Raw genomic sequence first — 24,032 nt, 5'->3', positions numbered from 1 at the left:
GGTTCTGGCTGTTCATGCCTCCTCGAACATATGTCATTGTCATTCTCGACTGCATGCCATGCCAAACGCTGCCGGTCGAAGCCAATGTCCCAGCACATTACTTTCCTGCCTATCAATCTAACTTTTCTGCTTTCCTGTTTACGCTCGCATGGTTTTGTTACTTTTATTCGTTGGCTGTCCCGCCACTTAGTAGATACTCCGTACGGCTACGCGGATACTTTCGTCGTCCTACATGAACGCTGGTCCTCACTGTGCGTGAAGGATCAGTTGCAGATTACCGCGCTATAGGGTCACTGTTGCGATATATGTCTATCGCGTCAAGTATGAAATCACGTCACATAATGTCGCCATGCCTATGTTGTACAGATGATGCGAAAGCATGAAGCCGAAGCCAAAACAAATCATACACGATTACCTGCCTAAATAAACTGATCAAGCAACACGGACTCATCGTGCAGTTGCTCTGTCTCTTGCTAGGATCTCTTCTACACGTCTCACCTTGTGGTCGTTGCCATCACCTGCGAGAGTGTCACGATCTACGCGTGTACCAATGCGGATGTCGGTGGCAACTCGAGGGGCACCTTTGGCGTGTACTGCAGCATGGCAATCATGTATGGCTTTAGACACTTCGCTCCAAGGCCCCTCTGATGAGCGTTGTCAGCAAAAAGCAAAGGTCGACCACCAGTTGCTACTGACCAAGATTAGTACCATATCCGCTGAGACATGTATCGTCATCAGAAGTTCAACATATAAATAAATGACTCGGATCTTACTGCATCTAAAAGCAAGATTGGTGAGACCTAGACGAAACAGCTCGCACATACTCATTCTCACCTTAAATGTTAGGCCTGGTTTTTCCAGGACTCTGTGGCACTCTGCAATATATTCTGCGACCTAGAACGTGTTATTTTGGAAGACATCCCCTATTTCTTGTGAACGTACAGAAGATTGTCCTGTTCCGATCGGGATGAGGCAGAAATCTAGACTAATGGTGAGCTCTTGAATGATGATAATTTTACTAGAACTCAACTTGCGACAGCATAAAGATCGTTTGGCATGTTGGTCGTCATTATCGAAGTGAAATACCCCCTTTTTTGAGCTTTTATAGCTACTCCGACGGAGAGTGCCAGAAGGGGGCCGAGGGAACGGAATAAATAACGTTTATGGGTTGCGCTGCTGCTGCATAGTGTAGGAGGCAGAAATATTTTGGGGCGAGTTCTGCCAAAAAAAACGGCAGAACGGCAATTGGCAAAACGGCAAAAACTGGCAAAACTAAGTCCCCACCATTATCTCCATCATCAGTAAAGAAGAGCAGGCAAGCTGCTGGGTGGAGAGGACTTTCAGTTGACCTCATCACCAACCCGGAGAATCATCCTACACTGTCCTTGAAAGAGGCAGATAGCGATGACGACGACGACGATGCAGATTAAGTCCCAGTTGGACTGAAAGAAAGATTAGGTGCTCGAATAGTGAGGCTCGTCGGACGCAAACTACTCATACTCACGCAGTATTTCCCATTACCGCAGTGGTTGCAGTCTCTCTTATGCAAAAAAAAGATAGGGCAATGCTCAATGTCAGCATCACTGGCAGATACTGATGCTGTCAAAGCAGCAGCAGCAACGCTAAGGTTGCGGCTGAGTCAACAAGCCTATCTACTTTTACCATGAATTCGTGTCAATAGAAGCGATTGAGGGATTACTTACGAGAGGTCCTGATGCACGGACGACTTCGAGACAATGTATGCAAGAGTTCCTCACTGCAGCGTTCTTCAAATTTCGCAGGGAGGATCCCCGGCACTGTTCAGTGAGTGGTCCTGGCTGTTCATTGCTTTAGCTTGTTCTGCCAGACGTGTCCAGAGTATCACTCACGGCAAGCCCGACTTAGAAGAAATATACACAGATGCGCTCCACCAATCAAACAAACACTCTGAGCCGAGACAGTAGACGTTTGATTTGGAGTGGATGGATACGAAGATGGACGATCGTTCGTATATCAAGGCGCTTATACCGTGGGTTATTCTGGGACATGTCCTCTTCACAGATTCATGATGCTGCGCATACTAAGCTCTCTGTGATTGGCATCATGTGCGTCTTCCAACATCATTGATGGTCGCGATCTGGAGCGATACGGTTAGTTGACTTCAATGAATGCCGGTAGTCTTCTGGTGCCATGAGTCATTACCGCTCGCTGCTGTGCAAAAAAAGAAACCCGACTGACTTAGCTTGCGCTATATCCAATCGCTGGGTCTTCGTCACTACTTACTTTGAGATAGCGAGCGCTCGCGTTGCAATGGTGTACATCATAATATTATCGGCTCCGAACCCATCATCAGTACCGCGTCCAATGGCATATATGATGCTTATCATCCAACTGGTCTCTTTGAGTGAGGTACAAAGCACCTAGTCGCAGTATTTCACATGTGCACACCATGGTACCACTTGAAGTCTCAGCACTGCTGGAATTGGATTTCCAGATAAGCGATCATGCTATTAGGTTGATCGCGTATGGACGACTGTGTCGAGTGTTATAAAACCGAGGGAAATAAGAAGTAAAGCAGAGATTTATGTACAGAAACTGGATGACATACGGTCATTGCGGTAGAACCATCGTTATCTCTTGTCGGCAGTCGGTGTATGTCATAACAGGTGTGCAAAGCATGGGTATCCATTGGCAATCGAATTGGTATAGGATGCAAAAATAAACATTATCAGACACAGCGGATATCTACAACAAGATCAACAAGATTAATAGATGCCGAGATGAAAACGGCTACCTATGTGCTAGTATGACCATCGTCGGTACCAGGAGATACACAGCAGAGAAAAAACACCACGAGCCCATGGTTTGAGGTTCTTGGTGTGTCCGGCCCTCTCACTGGCTGTTTCCGGCCGCTGAGCAACGTACAATGCCTGCAAGAATCATCAGAACGCCAGCAATTGACACAGTCAAGAAAGACATACCTGTGTGTCCCGCATTACAGCAACCTCGACAACATGAGGACTGCAATGAGAGGATGTAGTTCGCTTTGTGCATTGCTAGTGATCGATTTCGGCGTTGGGCAGAGAACGAAAGAGTGAGGACAGGTGACCCACGAGTGCATGTGGACGTGACCCCGAAGGTGTATGGAGTTGTTCAGGTTCAGTTGCTTCTTCAGTGTTCGGTGGAGAGCGAAGGAGTGAGGCCAGGCGACCGATGAGCGCATTCGGACGTAACCCCGAAGGCCTTGGGGATTGCTGAAGTTCAGTTGCTTCATCAGTGTTGGGGCGAGAGCGAAGGAGTGGCGTCAGGCAACCGAGGAATGCATGTGAACGTGACTCCAACGGCACTTGGGGCTGCTGAGGGTCATCCCATTCATCGTTGTTGTGTCGAGAGCGACGGAGCAGCGAGGAAAGGCGAGAAGTGCAGAGGGATCAGGATGAGCACCCGGAGGACTGAGAGCAGAAGTTTGGACATTGGATGAGACCAATATATAAAAATGTTGATGATGCACATAAACATCGTTTTCTGGGTCGTCAAAAAACCCTTCATCGACATCCTCCAACTGGTCTGAACATCGCGTAGCATCAGCCTGGAGTGACGATGTTATAATCATTGATGAAGTGTAGAAACACGTAACATACATCCAAAAACAACTCGTAATCTATGTCCTGCGACGAGCGGGAGACGTACTCGATTCATGAAATGATGCATATACCTTCTGTTTGAGTTTGCCATTTGACGCCTAACAATGGACACTGTCAGTGATATAGAATGGGCAATTATTGACACTTACATCAGTTATGGACAGGAGGACTTCGATGCCAGCTTCTTGGAGGATGACGCCAATGTCCCATAGGTACATATTTTTGTCCCTACAACCTGTAGCTAGCAGCTTTCCGTCAGTGGAAAAGGCTACACAATCCATCTGATGTCTGTCGTGCTGAAGGGGCAGACCGACTGGGAGATTCGTGTCGAGGTTCCAAAGACGCACTGTTCTATCCCATGATGAGCTTGCAAGGAGGCGGTCATTCCGAGGTAAAGTGATGGCTTTGACAACGTCCGTGTGGCCCTCCAGAATGGTGATCCGCTGCCATGTGGCGGTGTCGACTATCCCGATTTGGCCATTTCCCATCCCGAAGATTAGCTTCTTTTCATCCGACGTCCATGCCAAGCTCCAAGCTGCCCAGCCGTCTTCGATTGTGGTCCTGGAGAGCAGCTTGCCCGTCTTCGCATCCCAGATTTTTATTGCACTCTCGTTGTATCCGCCTGTCGCAATTTTTGTTGAGCCGGGTGAGTAGCTGACCGCGTTCACGTGCTGGTGCCCCGTCTTGATTGGATTCAGACCTGGGACGAGTTCACCGCTCTCGATATCCCAAACTCTTGCCGTGCCGTCCCAGGATCCGCTCACAACTCGCTCACCATCTGGACTCCAGCATACTGATCCCACGCTATCAGTGTGCCGCATCCATTTGGCAATGACCTTCCCCGTCTCAATGTCCCACAACCTCACTGTTCCATCAATGCTTCCGCTCGCAATCGTGTTGCCTTTTGTAGACAATTCTATTGTCTTCACTCCCACTTTTTCCCCCTCATCCCGCCAGTCGTCGCCTATCTGCGTGCCGCTCTCCAGGTCCCATGTTTTGAGTGAACCGTCATACGAACATGTGATGATGCGCTGCCCACCAAGCAAGTGCACAACACTACTTATGGAGCTGGTATGACCTCGCATGATCTTGCAGGGTGTTATCACTGACGTCTCCGGCATGACAATGGTGGGGGGAGATATCAACATGGTCGGTGTTTTGGGATCTCTGCTAAGGAATATTTTGGAGCAGCTCCCTGGATCTTCTTTGAATGTTCCGGTCAGTTAACAGGTCTATCTGCTTTTGCATCAACTTTTATCAATAGACGCGCACGAGGCATTGCTCACGAGAGAGTTTGTTTAGAGTTATTCGATCCTGACGGCTTTTGGATGATGTATGAAGGGAGAGCTTGTTACTGCGTTCTTCCAAATTTCGCAGGAGGTCTCTGAAGATACAGGATGCTGTTCAGCCGGCGTTCCTATCTTTTTCCCACCTCCGCCGTAGAAGCGCCCATAATATTACTCACGGCAGGTAAGTACCAGTTGATGAACTCAGCTGGTGAATGAGACGAGCGGGCGGACGTTTGGTTTGGAGTCGAGGGAGTTGAGCAAATATTTGTTGAGATCGTCTACTGAGGTGTGTATTTCATGCATTAACCCGGCGTTTGCTGTGCAGAGAAGCGCCCAGGCTGGCGCCATGTGCATCTTCCTACATCGTTGTCTGCCTTGATCGTCATACCAACATTTTATAGAGTGCCACACATCATTTCCGTTTCTCGAACCCGATTTGTAGGACAGTGCCATACATTCATCACGCTGACTTCATGATGTTCCTGATTCGTGATTAGCAGTCCCATCTTTCGCATTGCCACATACTTGAAATTACCGTGCCACAGAATGGATGGGTTGAGTTTTTTGGCCCTGCCGTGGTGGTCTCGTCGGCAGCAGAAGCTTCGTCTTCGTGGTACACATCTGCCCATTGCTCCGCTAGCGATGTTATGCTTTTCGATTGCACTACCAAGGTGGTGCTCCTCTTGGAGAAGACAATAGACGATGCTTATCGTCCGATATGTTGAGCTACGCCCACGATCAAGGTTTGCCTTTCCTGATTTCCCCAAGTACATTTACCCTTGACGTCTCTGCTGACAGGAACTACCCATCCCGTCCATTGCGCATGAAGATGTGGTCAATCATAAAAGCATCTCAATCAGTCGAGCAAGATTGGCGGTGATCGGGACCGACGCTCCTGTGACAGCCATCATCAAGAATACGAAGCAGGGTCCAGGCGCGAATATTCTGACCGCAAGTCTCCAACATACGAGGTCCGTATATTTAATAGTGTAGGTCTTCAGCGTTACAGAGTTAATCTTATCCCCTCCCAGGACATGATGAGTGGGAGACATTTCGTTGTCTTAAGTGACCAAGCCTACCAGATCGAAACATCGTCCCGCTAGGTGAAGTAGTGTTGACGTTATCTCTCTTTTCAGCATTCAGTGTGTCATGATCAGTAGGAGCACAAAGCACGGGTTTCATTGACGGACGAGTTAGTGTGTGATACAGAGATGAACATTGATGTAGTAGCGAAAGATGTCCACGACGAGATAAACTACGATTAAATGAAAGAACTAGACTAGATAAAATGGTTGTCTATGTGCCGCGATGACCCTCGTCGGTACCAGGAGACACGCAGCAGAGAAACAACACCACACGAACCCACGGTTTGGGGTTCTTGATGCGTCTGGCCTTTTCGCTAGTTGTTTCCGGCCGCCAAGCAACATACAACGCCTGTTCAAAAGTGATCAGACCTCAGCAATTGACGCACACTACACGGACATACCTGTTTGTCTCAGATTGCAGCAACTTCGACAACACGACGACTGCAATGGGTGGTTCGCTGGGGTTCGATTGGTTCATTGGTTTCGAGTGGAGAACGGAAGCGTGAGAACAGGGAACCGACGACTGCATCTGGTGACCCCGACGGCCTCGGGTGTTGCTGAATTTTGGTCGCTTCATTGGTGTTCGGTGGGGAGCGAAGGAGTGAGGTTAGGCGACCGATGAGTGCGTCTCGAGGTGAACCCGAAGGTGTTGGAGGTTCCTCAGGTTTGGTTAATTTGTCAGTGTTGAGTGGAGAGCGAGGGAGGAAGGGCAGACGACCGAGGAGTGCACGTGCACGCGACTCCAAAGGCACCGGGGGTTGCTGACGTTCTGTTGCTTCATCATTGTTGGGTCGAGTGCGGTGGAGGAGCAAGAAAAGGCGACTAAGTGCAGAGGAAGATGGCCGGTGGGCTGAGGAATGAGGATGGGCACCATGTGTTGCGGGGGACTGAGAGCACACGTCTGGACAAGATTTTAATAGAAATATTGATGACGCACATGGATGTGGTCTTGTGTGTTGTCAAAAAACCCTGGCGGAAGTTCATCGGCATCCCCGAGCTGGTTGGGATATCGCGTAGCATCAGCCTGAAATGGTTGATGTTATAATCATTTAATCCAAAAGCTCACAAAAATGACACGTACTTCCAAAAATGATAAGTCACTTGTGTCCTGCGACGAATGTGAGATGTGCTCTATGCTTGAAGAGCCATGAGATGATGCATGTATGCTATTTTGTTTGAGTTCGTCATTTGGTGCCTAACAGTGGACATTGTCAGTGAGATGGAATGGGCAATATGTTGACACTCACACCAGGTATGCACAGGAGGTCTTCGAGGCCAGCTTCCTTTAGGATGGCGTGAATGTTCCACGAGTACTCTTTGTTGTTATTACAAGATGTGGCTAGCAGCTTTCCATCAGCGGAAAAGGCCGCACAGCTCACAAAATTGTTGTGCTTGAGGGGTGGTCCGATTGGGAGCTCCGTGTTGAGATTCCACAGACGCACTGTTTGATCCCATCCTGTACTTGCAAGGAGGCGGTTGTTCGGAGACAAAGTAATGGCAATGGCAGCAAGACGATGACCCTTTAGAACGGCAATCTGTTGCCATGATGCGGTGCCGAATATTCTAATCGAGCCATTCCCTGTCGCAGAGATAAGCTTTGTTTCATCCGACGTCCACACCAAGCTGCAAGACGCATTGGATTCGTCTTTGATTGTGAAGAGCAGGCCGCCCATCTTGGCATCCCAGATTTTGATTCCATTCTGATTCCATCCGCCTGTAGCAATCATCGTTGCATTGGGCGAGTAGCTCGCCGCGTGCACCGACTTGTGCCCTGTCTCGATACCTAGGACGGGTTCGCTGTTATTGACATCCCACACCCTTGCTGTCCCATCTCGAGATCCGCTCGCCACTCGCTCACCATCCGGACTCCAGCACACTGATTGCACCCAACTAGCGTGTCCTTTCCATCTGTTGATGACCTTCCCCGTTTCGACATCCCACAACCTCACTGTCCCATCACTGCTTCCGCTTGCAACAGTGTTACCCTTTGGAGACAATTCTATGGTGGCCGCTACTGCATAATCCCCCTCATCTCGCCAGTCTCCGCCTATCTGTGCATCGCTGTCCAGATTCCATAATCTGAGCGAACCGTCGTTCGAACATGTGATAATGCGCCGCGGCTGTCTGTCAGGCAGGTGCACAATACCATGTACCTGCGCTGTATGGCCTCGCATAATTTGGCGGGGTTTTATCGCCAATGTCTTCTTAATCTTCACAGCAGGATAAGACATGGTCGGTACTCGGGAATTTTCACCAAGGACAGCTGTGGGCTATCACCGCAAAAGCACTCGGCAGCTTCAAGTTGCTGTGGTCTTTAAGTTGAAGCGGGTTGTCGTTATCTTGCAGGGGCAAGATTTCAGGTGGCCAACAAGCCTGATCGTTTTCATCTGAGTTTGTGTCAAAAGATGCGCATGAGGGATTGCTCACAAGAGGTCCTGTTTAGGGGAATTCAATCCTGACGCATAGGACGGCTTTGAGAAGGAGTTTCTCTCTGATGTGTTCCTTAAAATTCGCAGGAGACATACTTATACGAGGATCCCTGACACGGCCCAGCATCTAAAAAGCCGACTTAGTCGAAGTCCCCCCCCCCCCCCAAAGTGCTTTTGAGCAGTTCGCTTTTGGTTTAGTTCAGGTTTGCATTCGTAAGCACACATTTTTGGTTATATGTTAGCATCTCCACCAATCGCATGGGTGCGCTACTGAAGTCGTAAGCGTTCATTGAATTCAGTGGTTTTGCAGATCTGGCAGGGAGTTAGAAAGGGGTCTTATCTTTTCGGAAGCACCCGCCACCCCCACCACATCCATTTTGGATTGTCTTCTCCCTTGAGTGGCACTCTAATTGGTCTCACTTAGCCTCGCGGAAGCACAGGCTGCGAGGATTAGCCAGCAAGAGGGTCCCTCGTGCGAGGGCAGCGAAGGACCCTATGAAAAATTGAACGAAGTAAATAAGTACAAAGCAGCAACCGACGGGAGACTCGGAATATGAGAAAATCGGGAAGACCCTTTTATACGAAATTTACATACTAATGTCACAAAATTTGTGTAATTCTACTTAGTACTCTTTGAGAAGCGCCAACTACCGTCTGCAGAAACCTTGCTTGCCACACAACTTGAAGTTATCTTCGACACATTTGTCTTTTTTCTCTGTCACTTTTGTGTTACACCTTCACCTGCACATTGCACAAGAAGTCGCACCGTCTGACTGAGACTGCTCAGTCACATGAACCCAAAATAGGGCTTCAATTAAACATAGGGTCGGAGAACCCTTGGTAATTTACCCTGAGGAGAACGTCTCAGATCTCAGATCTCAGGCTCGGCTTTTTCGTCATACTGTAAGTAGTACTAGTACTAGTTTGCCTCCCAACATAATCCGTGCGCTCATCGGAAAACAAGACTTAGAAGCCGTTCTCGATGATCGTCGACGCATGATTCATTTCTAACATCAGCTCCATCTTGCTTCAAACCGCCACCATCTGCTTTTTTCCACGGTTCAACAGAACATGGGCGACGAGCCAGGAGGCAGTATAAGCATAGCTAGAAACCTTGACAAACGTATATCAGCAAGAACATATTCACAAGCAGCATCCCTTAGTAACACCAGACAACATATGAAGGAGTTCCAGCAACGTCGGGTGTGGGATGAATCAGAGCCCAACGATCCCCTCCCACCCCCAGAATTCCCATACAGACCAACCAATGCCAGCTACACGCCAATCACACCCACACGTAGAGGGTTAGGATACAAACGTAGACTGGAAACAACCACTTCTCCATCGGCCTCACCAAACACCGCGAGACAGACCAAACACCGTCCTACAGAACACGTGGCTATGGTAAACGATGTAGCCCAACGCGAATACGACTCGGAAATGGAGACGGACATCTACAGTGAAACCCGTTCAGAGCAAGGATGGATCGCTGACTTAAACCATCATCTTATCAAAGCCGCAGAGGCATTAGACAACATATCAATCCATGCTAAGTTCCCAGATAACATACTTACCGCTGCTCAAAGAATTACACAGGCCATCCTACCCCCTAAACCGGTTGAAACACCAAGAAACAATCCTGACGACATAATGCCGATCCTCAACCAACTCGTCAAAGACGTCCAGGAACTACGACAAGGCAATAAACCGGAAACCAGTCAAAACCCCCATACTCAAATCGCAAATGGCCCCACCATAACTCCTACTCCGAAGACCAAGACAAACTCAACTAAGATAACAGAACAAGAGAACTGACGCCGAAACAACCCGTTAACCCGACACCACCCCTCTAGACTCATTCTCCACATCGAAACTCCTCCGGACCCTACACAACGCCAAAAGGACCGAGGATTAGTAGAAGCGATCAATGAAAGACTCAAGGAGGTCACGAAAGTTACGGTCAACGGCATAAAATGGAACACCAAAGGTAACTGTATCGTTATTACACATCCGGATTACACAGCAGATGACTTGCTTCCATTCAAAGACTGCCTTCGCAGACTTAATTGTCGGAAACTCCAACTACGCAGCCACACCAGACAAGGAATGGTTCCGTGTTCTTCTCAACAGTGTAGACACAGGGAAGTCCGATGCCGAAGACATGATGGAATTCAAACCACGATCCGGAGCAGAAGTAATCTATGAGATGAAAACTAACAACCCCAGTGTACGCAACATCAACTTCACGGCAGAACCCTCGTGGATGGCGAAGCCGGAAACCCTTGAACACAAATACCACTCAACCATGCTGTTAACGGTCTCATCACAGGAAGAAATCGACTACCTTCTCAAACACGTCGGTGGAGTCTTCTTATATGGACGGTACACCTCTTTCTCGCGCTTCCAAGATTTGAAACCTGTTCGTCAGTGCAACCGATGCTGGTCCTTCGACCATCATACGTCCAAATGTATTAACCCCCCCAAGTGTCGAGTATGTGCAGGCGACCACACTGAATCATTCCATACCTGCGATTTGTGCCCTAACACGGCCAAAGCACAAAAAGGATGTGATCACTCACCGATTAAATGCGCAAACTGTGGAGAAGCGCACACGGCAGACTCAACCAAATGCCCCATTCATATACTAACCAAAGGATCTGCAAGAGACCCACGACCAAGTATCCAAGGGGGACGGCGCGCACGTCGACCTCAAACTGCTAACGATCCAATAGCACCTCCAGAGACCCGGACTCCAACCCCACCATCAACATCCCAGAACCATATCGTAATGCCACAACCAATGAACGACAACAATATGGATGGATGGCAATGATAGTCCATACTAAACCCATAAAAATGATTCAACTCAACACTAACCGTTCAAATATAGTCTGCCACGCATTACTCAACAACGCCAGTCCGTGATTATGACATCCTGCTCATAACGGAACCATGGTATGGTGACATCGGAAATAACACAAAGGGCCCAGCGTCGTTAACCGGATGGCAACCAATCCTACCATTACCGTCTGTTCCCCCGAATGTCATTCCTCGAGTCATGGCATACATCAAAAACAGACCTGACTTCACGGTTACCCTTCGTTCTGATCTCGCAATGGATGCTGACATACAAATTTTACAGATCAACCAAGGAACACATCCGCCTACAATACTTGTAAATATGTACAACCAGAAAGCAGGCGAGGATCCATTGAACTGGTCAGCAGACCGTCTTTTCAACATCGAACTACCAAACGGAATACCGGTCATCATCTTGGGAGATATGAACCTACACCACCCAATGTGGTCAAACACAGCTGAGAACCCCAATCCTCGTGCAGAAGCTTTCGTTGACTGGCTAACTGACCAGGGATTTCATCATGCTAAACGAACGTGGGGCAACAACATACTTCGCACACGACGGTGAATCCTCGTCGGTCTTGGACCTAACATTCATCAACGACAGAGCATACGAACTCGACACGATCAAGGACTGGTCAATCGACTACGGTAAAGCCTACGGATCAGACCACAGCAGTGCTCACATGGACACTAGACCATGAACGTGTCCCCATCGAGAATATCACGGCTCAACGATTCAATTGGAAAGATATCGATGAAGACACGATCAAAGCATGGAAAGGAGCGTTCATGAGAGAATTGACGGATAGAGAAGACGCATGGATACCGCTACGTGTTTCAACTCTTCCTAATATTGATGATATTGAAAGAGCTACCACAGCGCTACAAGATGCACTGGTGCAAGCAACAGAAAGCTCGGTCCCCATCCGCAAATCTAGTGCACATGCGAAACCATGGTGGACTCCCGACCTCACGCAATCACTCAACCGCATTGCAGAAACTCGTGAAAGGGCTAGACAACATCTCATCGATACAGGTTTTGCTGACCACGACCTTATCCAACAGATCCGCCAACTACGCAATCAGTTCAAACGGAAGACACGCCTTGCTAAACGACAGTGGGCAAACGAGACTCTGGGAAAAGCCACTCCCGATGACGTCTGGAATTTCACTCGATGGCCCAAAGGGATAAGAAACTACCCCACGCCACCACTCAGACGAAACAACGGTCAAAACATGGCAATAACACATGAGGAAAAGTGTGCTACACTACGAGGTGAACTGTTCCAACCGCCCCCGAATCTAGACTTAGCTGCACCAGATTTAGAACAGGACCTCCCGGATGACATCCCATGGGAACCCATAACATATGCCGAAGTGAAGAATGGTATATACCGACCAAATCGCAAAAAAGCTCCTGGACCCAGCCAAATCAACTACATGGCTCTCCGATGGGCCTGGGAGGTTGCATCGGAATATATCTACTTACTAATCTCACGCTGCGCAAATGTAGGCTACCATCCCATCGCCTGGCGACGCACAATCGCAGTAGCCCTGCGCAAGCCCCGAAAACCAGACTATTCGAACCCGAGAGCCTATAGACTAATCCAGCTAGAGGAATGTCTTGGAAAAGTCCTCGAAAGCGTACAGGCAAGTAGATTAGCATATCTCACAGCAAAATATCTGCTGGTACCTTCTTCACAGTTCGGAGGTCGCCCAGGAAGCTCCACAGTCGACGCAGCCCTATCATTCGTTCATGATATCGAAGCAGCCCGTAATCACGGACTTGTCACGTCGTGCATCACATTCGACATCAAAGGATACTTCGACTTCGTCAATCATACACGGCTACTCCGAATACTTCGGGACAAAGCACCTACCGCTCCCTATGGTAAAGTGGGTGAAATCCTTCCTCAGCGAACGACAAGCAGCAATCTGCCTGGACGGAGTACTGTCACCATCGGAACCAGTCGAAAACGGTATACCTCAAGGATCCCCAATATCACCGGCCCTTTCGATTATCTGCACAAGCCCACTAAACGAAGCCTACAATGCGAAAACTCGAGCTCGTGAATTACGCCCGGACAAAGCCACACCGACCACATTAGCATGCTACATCGACGACGGAAACTTATATGTCTCCTCTCCATCCTTGGAGAACAATGTCGCAATACTCCGGGAGGAGTTCATTTTTGTGAACAATTGGCTTCGCGAAGCTGGACTGATGGCGGAAATTGACAAATCTGAGCTCATCCATTTCACATGGCGTCGCGCACCGGATCGACCACCTATCCTGCTGCCTAGTGACGAAGGACAGGTGACAATTAACCCCCGTGACTGTATCAAATGGCTTGGTATATATTTCGACTCTAAACTCTCTTTTCGCAGGAATGTATGTGAACTGGCAGGCAAAGCGGAAAATATCGCCCAAGGACTACAAATGCTTGCAAATACGGTAAGAGGTCTCTCGCAATCACTATTGAGAACTGTATACTCGGCTTGTGTCCGCAGTGTAATGACATACGCAAGCCCCGTTTGGTGGACGGGCGTGAAAACCCATGCAAACATGCTTACCCGCGTCCAAAACAAATCCCTTAGACATATCTGTGCCACTTTCCGAACCACCCCAATAAAGGCCCTAGAAATAGAGACATCAATCCCCCCCATCAACCTCTTCCTCGAACACGCAAACGATAACGCCGCCACTCGACTACTCAAACTCCCCTCGTTCAACCCAATCCTACAGAGACTTGATCAACCCTGGCGACAATTTAACCTCGCTGACCCCCCACCCGCTCTTCCCACCGACAAATACCGTCCTCGCAGCCGCAAACCACCAAAATCGACCAGACTCACCCGTCTGTCAAAACGAGCATCCCCGAACGCGGAACGCATCAACATATTTGTGCTGCCACCTTGGGCAAACACGAAGGAAACGTACCGCGGCCGCCTAACGATCTCGGACAAGCAAAGAGGAGGCAAGAAAGAAGCCGCCAAAGCGCACATACAAACCGCTCGTAATCTACGAACGGAGGACACGCACCTTCTCGTTTACTCAGACGGATCGAAACAATCAGTCAGAGAGGAGGAAAGAGCTGGAGCAGGATGGGCCGGCTATCACAGAGGAAGAGAAGTCTTCTGGGGTCAGGAAGGAATGGGTCCCAAAGCAGAGGTGTATGATGCAGAGATGGTAGCGCTCCTTCGAGCAATATCGCAAGCTATCAGCTTCGCGCAAAATTCCCAGGTGACCCATTTACATTTCTACGTCGATAACAACTCTGTGGTGCAGGCTGCATATGCAGCTGCACCCGGACCCTCACAATACATTGCATTACAGATCAGACGCTCGATCGAAGACTACCTAACCACATCCCCCCTCCATCATGTCCAAATTGCATGGATCCCAGGACATCACAACATCATCGGCAACGAATGTGCCGACGAGCTTGCAAAAGAAGCCACCGGACGTAACGACTCGTACCACTCGACCTATGCAAATGCGCGCCGAAGAAACAAGGAAGGGATCTTGCAGAAATGGACAGAGAGTTGGAATAGAGACGTGGCAGCACAGACTGGACGCTTCGCTCTCGCAAATCGACTCCCACCAACGCTCAAACCCCGCCAACATTTCACTCACACTCCTCGAGAAGTATACGGCCGTCTTATACAATGCCGCACAGGACACGGATTCATGGGAGAATACTACGCTGCATTCGTTCCAACCGAACCCACCCTCTGCCCATGTGGAGAACCACGTCAAACACGAGAACATATCATACGTGACTGCCCACTATTTGCGCGACAACGCATCCATCTGCGTGAGGTATCACACAACATCATACTCAACGAAATTTTGGGTACGGAGAAGGGCATAAAGGCACTAGCGAAGTTTATTCAAGAATCCAGCGCATTCAAGAAGGTCGCACTGGAACGAGAAGGAGACTGGGAAGAAAGGAGAGGGACAGAAGCCTGAGTAAGGGCAAAGAAGGAAGTGACGAGGGAAGGAGGAGACGAGGAGAGATCAGAAGGAGGAGGAAGGAGAGAAAGTGTATCATATTATACTAAGCCTGGACACCAAACGAGCCCACACGCACACCAAAACTCATCAAACGCGGACCGCTTGGCTATTCGTACTATACCTACATCCCTCACCCTGTTACAACACTCCCCAGCACAGCCCTAACAGGGCACCGCGTCTTAACAGCTCACTTTGTTTGTTGCGGTATATAAATATAGAATTTCTCTCTCTCTCTCTCTCTCATTTCTAACATCATGCACAGATAAAGGCCCTCACAACGCACAACGTAATTCATCTGGGTCACAGAGATCACGCGCACGGCCCACATCAACATTGTTCCAGTGCTTTTGGTTACAAACACCTCGAAAGGCATCTGGCTAAAATTCACAACACGAGGAGCGATCAATCTGTCGCAGAAACGTCTGAGTCAGAAGGCGACATGACCACTGATACTGACGGCCCCGACAACGATTCGTCAGACTCAGCAGCGCACTTCCCAGCATTGACCACATGACCGAACATGCTTACTCCCTCCACAGTCGCATGTCAACGTCAAAAACCATACAGTATCCATACCCCAACGTCGAGCATTTGCTGCTATCACCTATGGATACTCTGCTCTCCAGCTCTTCAGTGCGCTGCGAGCACATTTTGACTCGCGTATGATCTTCGTCGGCACATCATTAGACCCTCGCGATTGGACACATTCACAAGAAAGACATACCTGCTTGTCCCGTATTGCAGCAACGTTGACGACATGAGGACTGGAATGAGAGGTGGTGGTTCGCCCTTAGTATTGCTGGAGTTCGATTTCTTCATTGGTGTTGGGTTTAAAGCGGAAGGGTGAGGACAGGCGACTACGAAGTGCATCCGGACGTGAACCCGAAGGTATTGGGGATTATTGAAGTTCAGTTACTTCGTCAGTACCAGTGTCGAGGCGAGAGCGGTGCAATAGTGAGGGTAACCCCGAAGGCTTTCCAGACTCCGGGCCGCATTATATATACCTTGGTTGTTCCACCCAGTGACTTATGGCGCTTAGCAGATACGTTCTAAACGGATCTGCAGCTGAACGCCATGGTAACTGGTCTCTAGCCATAAAAGAAGGAAGACAGTTGCTCCTTACTCAGGTTCAACTACTTGAGATCTACTTTCTAACGCACTACATCGACAGATACTGCTCTGATGGCTTCCAAATTCACCAAGCTCCTGGAACCCCTCACCATAGGACCGCTCACATTGCGCAATAGAGTCGCAATGGCAGCGCTAACGCGCTCTCGCTCTGTACCTACCAACGTTCCAAACGACATCAACCTCGAATACTACGTCCAACGTGCTCGCGGCGGTGCAGGGCTGATTACAACAGAGGGAACATTGATCTGCCAACAAGGGCACGTTGTTCAATTTGTAACGAGCGCCCAAATCTGATTCAATTATGCAGGACTGAGTGGCAGAATGCACCTGGAATATGGAATCAGGACCAGGTTTCTGCCTGGAAAAGGATAACCGATGCCGTGCACGCAGAAGGAGGCGTGATATTTAATCAGGTACGATCTCTTCCCTAGCCTTCTTCACGAGCTAATACAAGACCATACACTATAGATATGGCATCGTGAGTTTACACTTTCGTTGCGTAGAGTAACTCATCACACTCTTCTTCCGCCGTACAGTGGGCCGCGCCAGTCATCCAGATGCCCCTGAACAAAAGGCTTCGGGAATGGTAGGCTGTCGGCGCTTGTTGGTGCCTGCCGCGAGTCGTACTGATCTGTAACCGAAGCCGGTTTACGCGCCCTCTGACATCGCAGCCCGCGGGGGAAAGTTCAGGTTTTTGCCTGGTCATCCTGGATATGTGACGGTAAGTAGCATGCTGCACTGCAGCTCTGTTCTTATATTTACCAAAATCACTTTTAGCCCGTCGCGATCGAAGATCCTCGTATTCTCATCGACTTGTACAAACAAGCTGCTATAAATGCTAAGGAGGCAGGCTTTGATGGCGTCGAACGTGAGCAGCTCACGTCCTCCCAGAAACTATCTTCATTGTACTTCTGCAGTCCATGGCGCAAATGGGTACCTCGTCCATCAGTTCTTGGACTCTACGTCGAACAAGCGGACTGACGCATACGGCGGTTCCATCGAGAATCGTGCCCGCTTTGGCCTCGAAATTTTAAAGGAGCTCGTGTCCATCTGGGGCAGTAAGAGAGTCGCAGTTCGCTTGAGCCCAGCCGGTGGATATAACGACATGGGGTAGGTTTAACGACAGTATTTTCCATTATACTAGGCGCTTATTTCGAGCAGGATGCCCTTGCAGGAGAATATTGACACTTTCCGATACTTCATCAGCCAAGCCGATCTTCTCGACCTTGGGTATATTTCCCTAATACGCCATATTCCAGCAATGGACCCAGAATTCGATGGTATGATGGTGCACGTCGTACATCTTTCTCCAATTATTTTGTTCCGCAGGAAATCACCGTGCTACGAAGCATGACGTGCTGAAGACATATCGCCCATGCATCAAGAAATCAGCTCTATTACTCAATGGCGATCTCACCCCTGAAGAAGCCAATCAACTCATTGTTGCAAAGGAGATAGACGCTGCAGTATTCGGAACCCTCTGGATTGGCCACCCCGATCTTGCAAAGAGAATCGAGCAAGATATCCCATTAGATACAAAGCTAGATCTGAAAACCCTTTACGGAGGCGGCGCACAAATCCCTTATGAACAGCAGAAGAAAGGATACACCGACTATCCTGCGGCTCGGCTTTAAATTTGCTATATGACAAGTTTCGCAAGTCATTGTACTACTATTACACGATATGATAGGGCTCGTTACAATGCGTGTTGTCATGAAATTCACTCCCGCTCTTGGTTAACTGGATGAGGCCTTGCAAAGTGAATCGGCGGCGTCTTGTCTACTGAAGTATGATAGAGAGAGGTTATGCGGCGATTGTCATCTTCATTCGCTTGAACACTAGAATCTTGTTCCACCCTGGGATTGAAATTTGAGGGAGAACGGCATTACAAGAGATCCATATCATACCTTGCACTGAAGTGGATCTGAGTCAGACGTTGAGCGGGAGCAGCGCGAATGCGGAACATCATACTACGAGTAATGATCAACGTTCCGGCAACCACTGAGGGCTGTCAATAGGTGAATGGCTATGCATATGGTTGGGCATGGGGCCTCACTTCGTCTGGACTGTCACCTGTGGTGATCACATTCTCCCAAGAGAGTGTGACTCCTCTACTGGCAGCTCTACGCGACGAGACGCTGTCTTTGAAAGCATCAAGAGTGGAAGGTATATGGTTCACGCGAACCTCGCAAGAGGATGCGAAAACAGCATCGAAGGCACTGGCAAATGCATCGTCCTCATGCGCTTCGTAGAGGGCGCCAAGGCGAGATTGCGTCCAAGATATCAGGTCAGGCTTAGACATGGATAGTGATGTTTTGGAACTCAAGCTCAATACTACGTTTTTATGGTGGAAAGCGCGACTGCGGAAGAGATTGGTTGCGGCTGCGGCAGCCTGAGGAGTCGAGCGTGTGGAACTGCGAAGAACTTGCCCCAAGAGGATGATGCCGCACCAGGTGCAACGTCCAAATGTGACCATGGCGAAGGCTTAAATTTATAAAGTAAGTACTGCCTAGCTAACCTGCACGGTCCGGCCCCCTGAAGGTTTCTGTTTTTCAAAATAGTGCCAAACAACCCAATCTCAAGCTTAGCTTCGACCAGCAACTGGCAGGATGGCCACTCTTTCGCTTGACGAAGAGGTTCGACTATACACAAACAATGCCGAGCGAGAGAAATATAATCTTCTTGGTACCTTGTATGGGATCATCGTCGCACTCGACTATCTTGAGCGCGCTTACGTTCGTGATGCCATTACCGCAGCACAGTACGTTGAATCCACTTTGAATTCACCGCATAGACTTAGGAATCTTTATACTGGAAGAGATACTCTCCCGCATGCACGCGTCTTCTCTCGCAATATATGACCATGCTCAAGCTCGTCAAGGACTCCGTTCCTTCCATCGACCAATTCATGGCGCGATATCGGATGGATAATCCTGCAGCGTTACATCGCATACGAGTTGGCGTACCCGCGACTGTTGAACACTCTAGTGAGGCGGGACCTGAGACTGGGAAGTGGATCGCGGAGACGACACAGGTATGTATTTTATTGGAGTTTTTCAACGTCTAACCAGCAACACAGAATTTCATTACCTTTATGGATGCGCTGAAGCTCCGGCTACGTGCAAAGGACCAGCTGCACCCGATCTTGCAGGAGCTTGTGACAGGATACGCTAGATTTAAGGGGAGCAAGGACTGGGAGGGACGGGGGAAGATGGTCAGCTGGTGCGTCCATTCTTGCTAACTGCTTCATTTAGTGTCTCGTGCTCACATTGGATGCCTCAGGCTCATTACTTTGAACAGCATGAAGGCATCTGAAGAAATTACTGAAGAACAATCCCGGCAGGTAAGCTCGTTTACGATACTTGCCGAATACATGCGCTTCATGCTGGTATTGTTGTAGCTCTTATTTGATGTAGACCATGCCTATGCCGAGTTCTTCAGAAGTCTAAGCAGCGGTAAGGAGGGATCGTAGTGAAGTTGTTTATACACCAGAATCCTTGTATTTACTACATGCTCCCTATTATTTCATTTTAGGTGGATACTTGCGCGTCTTGATGACCTCAGTGGCGAACGTTGGGTGCATGACGTCTTGCAAGTTGTAGTCCAGAACGTCGAGTTATGCAGAAAGTGCCATCCGCTAATCCGCTAGCAAACCGGCTGTGTCATATCAGCATGCCAATAGTGTCCTGATGCACAAACTTAAGCAGTGGGAAACCCCAGCATCAAACCCCAATCCATCCCATGGTAAGTATGACGCGACTATGACGCGCCACTATGCTGCGTGCACAGCTGTAAAGTTGAACCCATCGTGGCCCAGCCTATTCTCTTTTTCCCGTTGTAGTAAATAACCCTCTACCCTAAGAACGCGTCCAGACGATCCCCTTACACAGTTTACCTATTGCGCGTTATTCTTGAGTCACCTCTCCTTCGCTAGATTTGATGTCTAAAACGCGCAGCGGGAACGGCGGACTGGTGGAGGAAAGCCTCACATCTTACCAGCAGCCCTCGTCATAGGTTGTACTACATTATATGCATGGTGATATAGCTGGCGGCAACGACCACCTCGACGACTGCGAGGAATTAAACGGTTTCTTGAGCGATGCATGTGTCATTTCGTGTCGTGCAATTATCTGAATCGATTTTCAGAGCGCAGGAAAGGGAATGCCTGCCGTACTTCAAGCTACATGGGAGAGAGGTCGACGCCAGAAGCTGAACGTAAACGAGCTCACAAACAGGTTGACATTCTCAAGAAAGGCGGTAAAAGAGGCGCAAGGCGATGCGAGCAGCTGAACAACTGGATCCGAGCATGCTCGCCCAGATTCCGAATGTCATTGTGGATATTTTTTGGAGGCAGATCCTAATCTTATTCATAGGGTAGCGAAAGATACCTACAACGTGATAAAGATACCGAGCTGAAAATAATAGTCTATGAGCTGGGACGAGCGTCGTCTGTACCAGGAGATGCACAGCACAAAAACAACACCACACGAACCCGTGGTTTAGGGTTCTTGATGCGTCTAGCCTTTTCACTAGCTGTTTCCGGTCGCCGAGCAACATAGCAATGCCTGTACAAAAGTGATCAGACCTCAGCAATTAATGCACACTAGGCAGGACATACCTGCTTGTCTCGTATTGCAGCAACTTCAACAACATGACGACTGCAACGGGCGGTCTGCTTCGAACATTGCTGGAATTCGACTACTTCATTGGTGTCGGGTGGAGAACGAAAGGGTGAGAACAAGCGACCGACAACTGCATCTGGTGACCTCGACGGCCTCGAGTGTTGCTGAATTTCGGTTGTTTCATCAGTGGTCGGTTGAGAGCGAGGGAGTACAAACAGGTGACCGAAGAGGAGTGTGTCTGGAACATGACTCCGGCGGCCTCGGTGGTTGCGCTTCATTGGTATTCGGAGACGAGCGAAGGAGTGAAGACAGGTGACCGATGATTGCATCTCGACGTGAACCCGAAGGCGTTGGGATTTGTTGAGGTGAGGTTGCTTCGTCAGTGTCGAGTCGAGAGCAAAGGAGGGAGGACAAGCGACCGAGGAGGGTATGTGAACGTGTCTCTGAAGGCACTGGGGGTTGCTGAAGTTCAGTTGCTTCATTGTTGATGGGTAGAGAGCGGTTGAGGACGGGCACCATGTGTGGCAGAGTACTGAGAGCACAGAGGTCTTGACAAGAGTTGATTAATAGAAAAATTGATGACGCACATGAACGTGGTCTTGCGTGCTGTCAAAAAAGCCTGGTGGGAGTTCATCGGCATCCCCGAGCTCGTTGAGATCTCTTGTAGCATCAGCCTGAAATGTTAACGTGGTATGTAATCATTCAATGAAAAGGTTCACGTACGTCCAAAAATGACTGGTCAGCTACATCCTGCGATAATTGTGATATGTGGTCTATGCTTGAAGAGCCATGAGGTGAGGTGCATACATTCTGTTGGTCTTTTGGTGCCTAATAGTAACAGAGGTCATTGTTAGCGAGATGGAACGGGTATTAATATGTTGACACTGACATGCACATCAGGTGTGGGCAGGAGGTCTTCGAGACCAGCCCCTTTGAGGAGGGCGTGAATGTACCACACGTATGCGTTGTTGTTATCGCAAGCTGTGGCTAGCAGCTTTCCATGAGCGGAAAAGGCTGCACTGGACAAGTAATCTTTGTGCTTGAGGGGTGGTCCGACTGGGAGTTCCGTGTCCAAATTCCACAGACGTGCTGTTTGATCCCATCCTATACTCGCAAGGAGGCATTCCGAGACAAAGTGATGGCAATAGCAGCAAGACGATGACCCTGCAGAACAGTGATCTGCTGCCATGTGGCAGTGTCGAATATCCCAATCAAGCCATCCCCTGACGCCGAGATAAGCTTCTTTTCATCAGACGTCCAGATCAAGCTGCAAAACGCATTGAATTCGTCTTTGATCAATGATCATAGAGAGTAGGTCGCCCGTATTTGCATCCCAGATTTTGATTCCATTATCGTTGTATCCACCTGTAGCAATAATTGTTGCGTTGGGCGAGTAGCTCACCGCGTGCACCGACTTGTGCCCTGTCTTGATACCCAAGACGAGTTTGCCGCTCATCGACATCCCACACTCTTACCGTCCCGTCTCGGGATCCACTCGCCACTCGCTCACCATCCGGACTCCAGCACACTTAATTGCACCCAACCAGTGTGTCCTATCTATTTGGAGATGACCTTCCCGGTTTCGACGTCCCACAACCTCACTGTCCCGTCACTGCTTCCGCTTGCAACAGTGTTGCCCTTCAGATTCACTCCACGCAATAGGCAAGAGCGTGAGGGGCAGGTGATATCTGAGACAGCGGATGTTTGATTTGGAGTCGACGGGGGGTTTGTATAAGTCATCTGTTAAGGCGGTTATTCCATGCGATATCTATGTGTCCTGTTCACAGTACTTGCTGTGCAGATGATGAATGCCGAGGACGGCGATTGGCGTCACGTGCGTCTTTTTATATCATGTTCTATCTTGAGAGTTGTGACTTGTTGGACGAGCCATCTCCGTTGCAAGTCTTCACGTTTTCCCTCCAGCCTGTCTATTTCGAACCCGACTCACAGGAAGTGTTGCACGTTGCTGTGTTACACCGACTACACGAGATTCTGGTGAGCAGCTGCATCTTCTGCAGTGTTTGCTAAGGTGAAACGTGCCACAATGCGTCTCGTGTGCATCCGCAGTGCGCAAACGTGTATCAAAGGCACTTACATCTTGGACTGGGCATGGGGTGATGTCAAATTACAATTACTTACGTTATCAAACTTGCTAGTACGGAAGACACAGGTAGTATACGTGTCCTTCCGCACCGACATTGGTGGCACTGACCGAGTCGAGGTTTTCCAGCCCATCGAGACATGACTGTGTCTGGTTCGAGGTGAATCAGCCAAATATCATGTACTTAAGAGACGAACAGATTCTGGTCCTGAAGCGAACAAATAAATAAGTCAGATGGCGTGGGCTTGTTGGTTGAATGTGTATGGAATACCGTGCATGAAGCTGGGGGAATACAAGTACATGAAGCATGACATATCATAAATTGACGGAAATTTATCAATTGAATATGATCATGGCGGTAAGAACGTGGGATTGAACAATAGCAAAAGACACTACAACGGGAGGGAAAAACACGGAGAAGCTAGATACCGGGATGGAAATGGTTATTCACGTGCTGCGTCATCGTAAATGACTGCCGTCATTGGGGAGAAGCACAGCAGGTAAACGACACAACACGAGCCCACCATATGAGGTTATTGATTCTTTTCGCCTTGTCGCGAGGTACCTGCTGGTAGTGATGTAGCAGGAACGTCGACAACACGAGAACTGCGATGAGAGGTTTTTTCGCCTTGGACGTTGCTAGAGTTCAGTCGCTTCATCGACGTTGGGTTGGGGGCGGCGGAAGAGTAGGGGAAGGCGACTGAGGAGTGTGCGTGCACCTGACGCCAAGGAGGATGTAAGAGCACCGCGTCGGCGGCGATGTGCAGAAGGATCAGGATGGGGACAATTCGTAGCGGATGACTGTGAACATAGATATCAGAACAAGAACCGGCCCATTGAAGTGGCGGGGACATACATGAACACCATTTTGC

General features: G+C 49.1%; 5 protein-coding genes across 5 annotated transcripts; 2 read left to right on the top strand and 3 right to left on the bottom strand.

Moving 5' to 3' along the window:
- EDB91DRAFT_1229683 (uncharacterized protein) lies at window positions 1–1,084 on the bottom strand. Its single transcript, XM_041321043.1, has 6 exons — window positions 1,033–1,084; window positions 943–982; window positions 835–894; window positions 774–778; window positions 697–716; window positions 1–644 (listed from the first exon to the last, which is right to left on the bottom strand). The coding sequence occupies exons 1-6, from the start codon at window positions 1,068–1,070 to the stop codon at window positions 448–450; spliced, it is 360 nt and encodes a 119-aa protein (XP_041170844.1). The 5' UTR covers window positions 1,071–1,084; the 3' UTR covers window positions 1–447.
- A 15,248-nt stretch (window positions 1,085–16,332) lies between these two features.
- On the top strand, window positions 16,333–18,276 carry EDB91DRAFT_97344 (uncharacterized protein). Its single transcript, XM_041328811.1, has 9 exons — window positions 16,333–16,694; window positions 16,745–16,850; window positions 16,906–16,915; window positions 16,974–17,023; window positions 17,081–17,158; window positions 17,215–17,305; window positions 17,355–17,547; window positions 17,599–17,717; window positions 17,767–18,276. The coding sequence occupies exons 1-9, from the start codon at window positions 16,489–16,491 to the stop codon at window positions 18,069–18,071; spliced, it is 1,158 nt and encodes a 385-aa protein (XP_041170843.1). The 5' UTR covers window positions 16,333–16,488; the 3' UTR covers window positions 18,072–18,276.
- Window positions 18,158–18,739, bottom strand: EDB91DRAFT_1239885 (uncharacterized protein; the record flags this gene model as incomplete). Its single annotated transcript, XM_041321919.1, has 3 exons — window positions 18,158–18,293; window positions 18,345–18,445; window positions 18,494–18,739. 3 exons carry the CDS (start codon window positions 18,737–18,739, stop codon window positions 18,158–18,160), a joined length of 483 nt encoding a protein of 160 aa, XP_041170842.1.
- Window positions 18,740–18,960: 221 nt separating this feature from the next.
- Window positions 18,961–19,980, top strand: EDB91DRAFT_1169109 (vacuolar protein sorting-associated). Its single transcript, XM_041320132.1, has 5 exons — window positions 18,961–19,198; window positions 19,258–19,471; window positions 19,517–19,659; window positions 19,720–19,780; window positions 19,838–19,980. Exons 1-5 carry the CDS (start codon window positions 19,047–19,049, stop codon window positions 19,907–19,909), a joined length of 642 nt encoding a protein of 213 aa, XP_041170841.1. The 5' UTR covers window positions 18,961–19,046; the 3' UTR covers window positions 19,910–19,980.
- An 803-nt stretch (window positions 19,981–20,783) lies between these two features.
- Window positions 20,784–22,318, bottom strand: EDB91DRAFT_1169107 (uncharacterized protein). Its single transcript, XM_041320131.1, has 6 exons — window positions 21,949–22,318; window positions 21,783–21,887; window positions 21,643–21,733; window positions 21,377–21,607; window positions 21,052–21,318; window positions 20,784–20,970 (listed from the first exon to the last, which is right to left on the bottom strand). The coding sequence occupies exons 1-6, from the start codon at window positions 22,246–22,248 to the stop codon at window positions 20,864–20,866; spliced, it is 1,101 nt and encodes a 366-aa protein (XP_041170840.1). The 5' UTR covers window positions 22,249–22,318; the 3' UTR covers window positions 20,784–20,863.
- Window positions 22,319–24,032: the final 1,714 nt, after the last annotated feature.

This window comes from Suillus paluster (genome assembly GCF_016628075.1).
Source record: "Suillus paluster strain FC165 chromosome Unknown EDB91scaffold_119, whole genome shotgun sequence".
Classification (NCBI taxonomy): Eukaryota; Fungi; Basidiomycota; class Agaricomycetes; order Boletales; family Suillaceae; genus Suillus; species Suillus paluster.
This window is presented reverse-complemented; position numbering and strand designations above follow the sequence as displayed.

Coding starts and splice junctions, on each gene's coding strand:
- EDB91DRAFT_1229683 (XM_041321043.1), bottom strand. CDS start 1,070: ATGACGACCAACATGCCAAACGATCTTTATGCTGTCGC. Junction 983..1,032: donor AACGATCTTTATGCTGTCGC/AAGTTGAGTTCT, acceptor CACCATTAGTCT/AGATTTCTGCCTCATCCCGA. Junction 645..696: donor CGGATATGGTACTAATCTTG/GTCAGTAGCAAC, acceptor AACGCTCATCAG/AGGGGCCTTGGAGCGAAGTG.
- EDB91DRAFT_97344 (XM_041328811.1), top strand. CDS start 16,489: ATGGCTTCCAAATTCACCAAGCTCCTGGAACCCCTCACCATAGGACCG. Junction 17,159..17,214: donor GTCATCCTGGATATGTGACG/GTAAGTAGCATG, acceptor AATCACTTTTAG/CCCGTCGCGATCGAAGATCC. Junction 17,718..17,766: donor AATGGACCCAGAATTCGATG/GTATGATGGTGC, acceptor TTTGTTCCGCAG/GAAATCACCGTGCTACGAAG.
- EDB91DRAFT_1169109 (XM_041320132.1), top strand. CDS start 19,047: ATGGCCACTCTTTCGCTTGACGAAGAGGTTCGACTATACACAAACAAT. Junction 19,472..19,516: donor GGATCGCGGAGACGACACAG/GTATGTATTTTA, acceptor CCAGCAACACAG/AATTTCATTACCTTTATGGA. Junction 19,660..19,719: donor CGGGGGAAGATGGTCAGCTG/GTGCGTCCATTC, acceptor TGGATGCCTCAG/GCTCATTACTTTGAACAGCA.
- EDB91DRAFT_1169107 (XM_041320131.1), bottom strand. CDS start 22,248: ATGGCAGCAGATCACTGTTCTGCAGGGTCATCGTCTTGCTGCTATTGC. Junction 21,734..21,782: donor CTGACCAGTCATTTTTGGAC/GTACGTGAACCT, acceptor TTAACATTTCAG/GCTGATGCTACAAGAGATCT. Junction 21,608..21,642: donor GCAAGACCACGTTCATGTGC/GTCATCAATTTT, acceptor ACTCTTGTCAAG/ACCTCTGTGCTCTCAGTACT.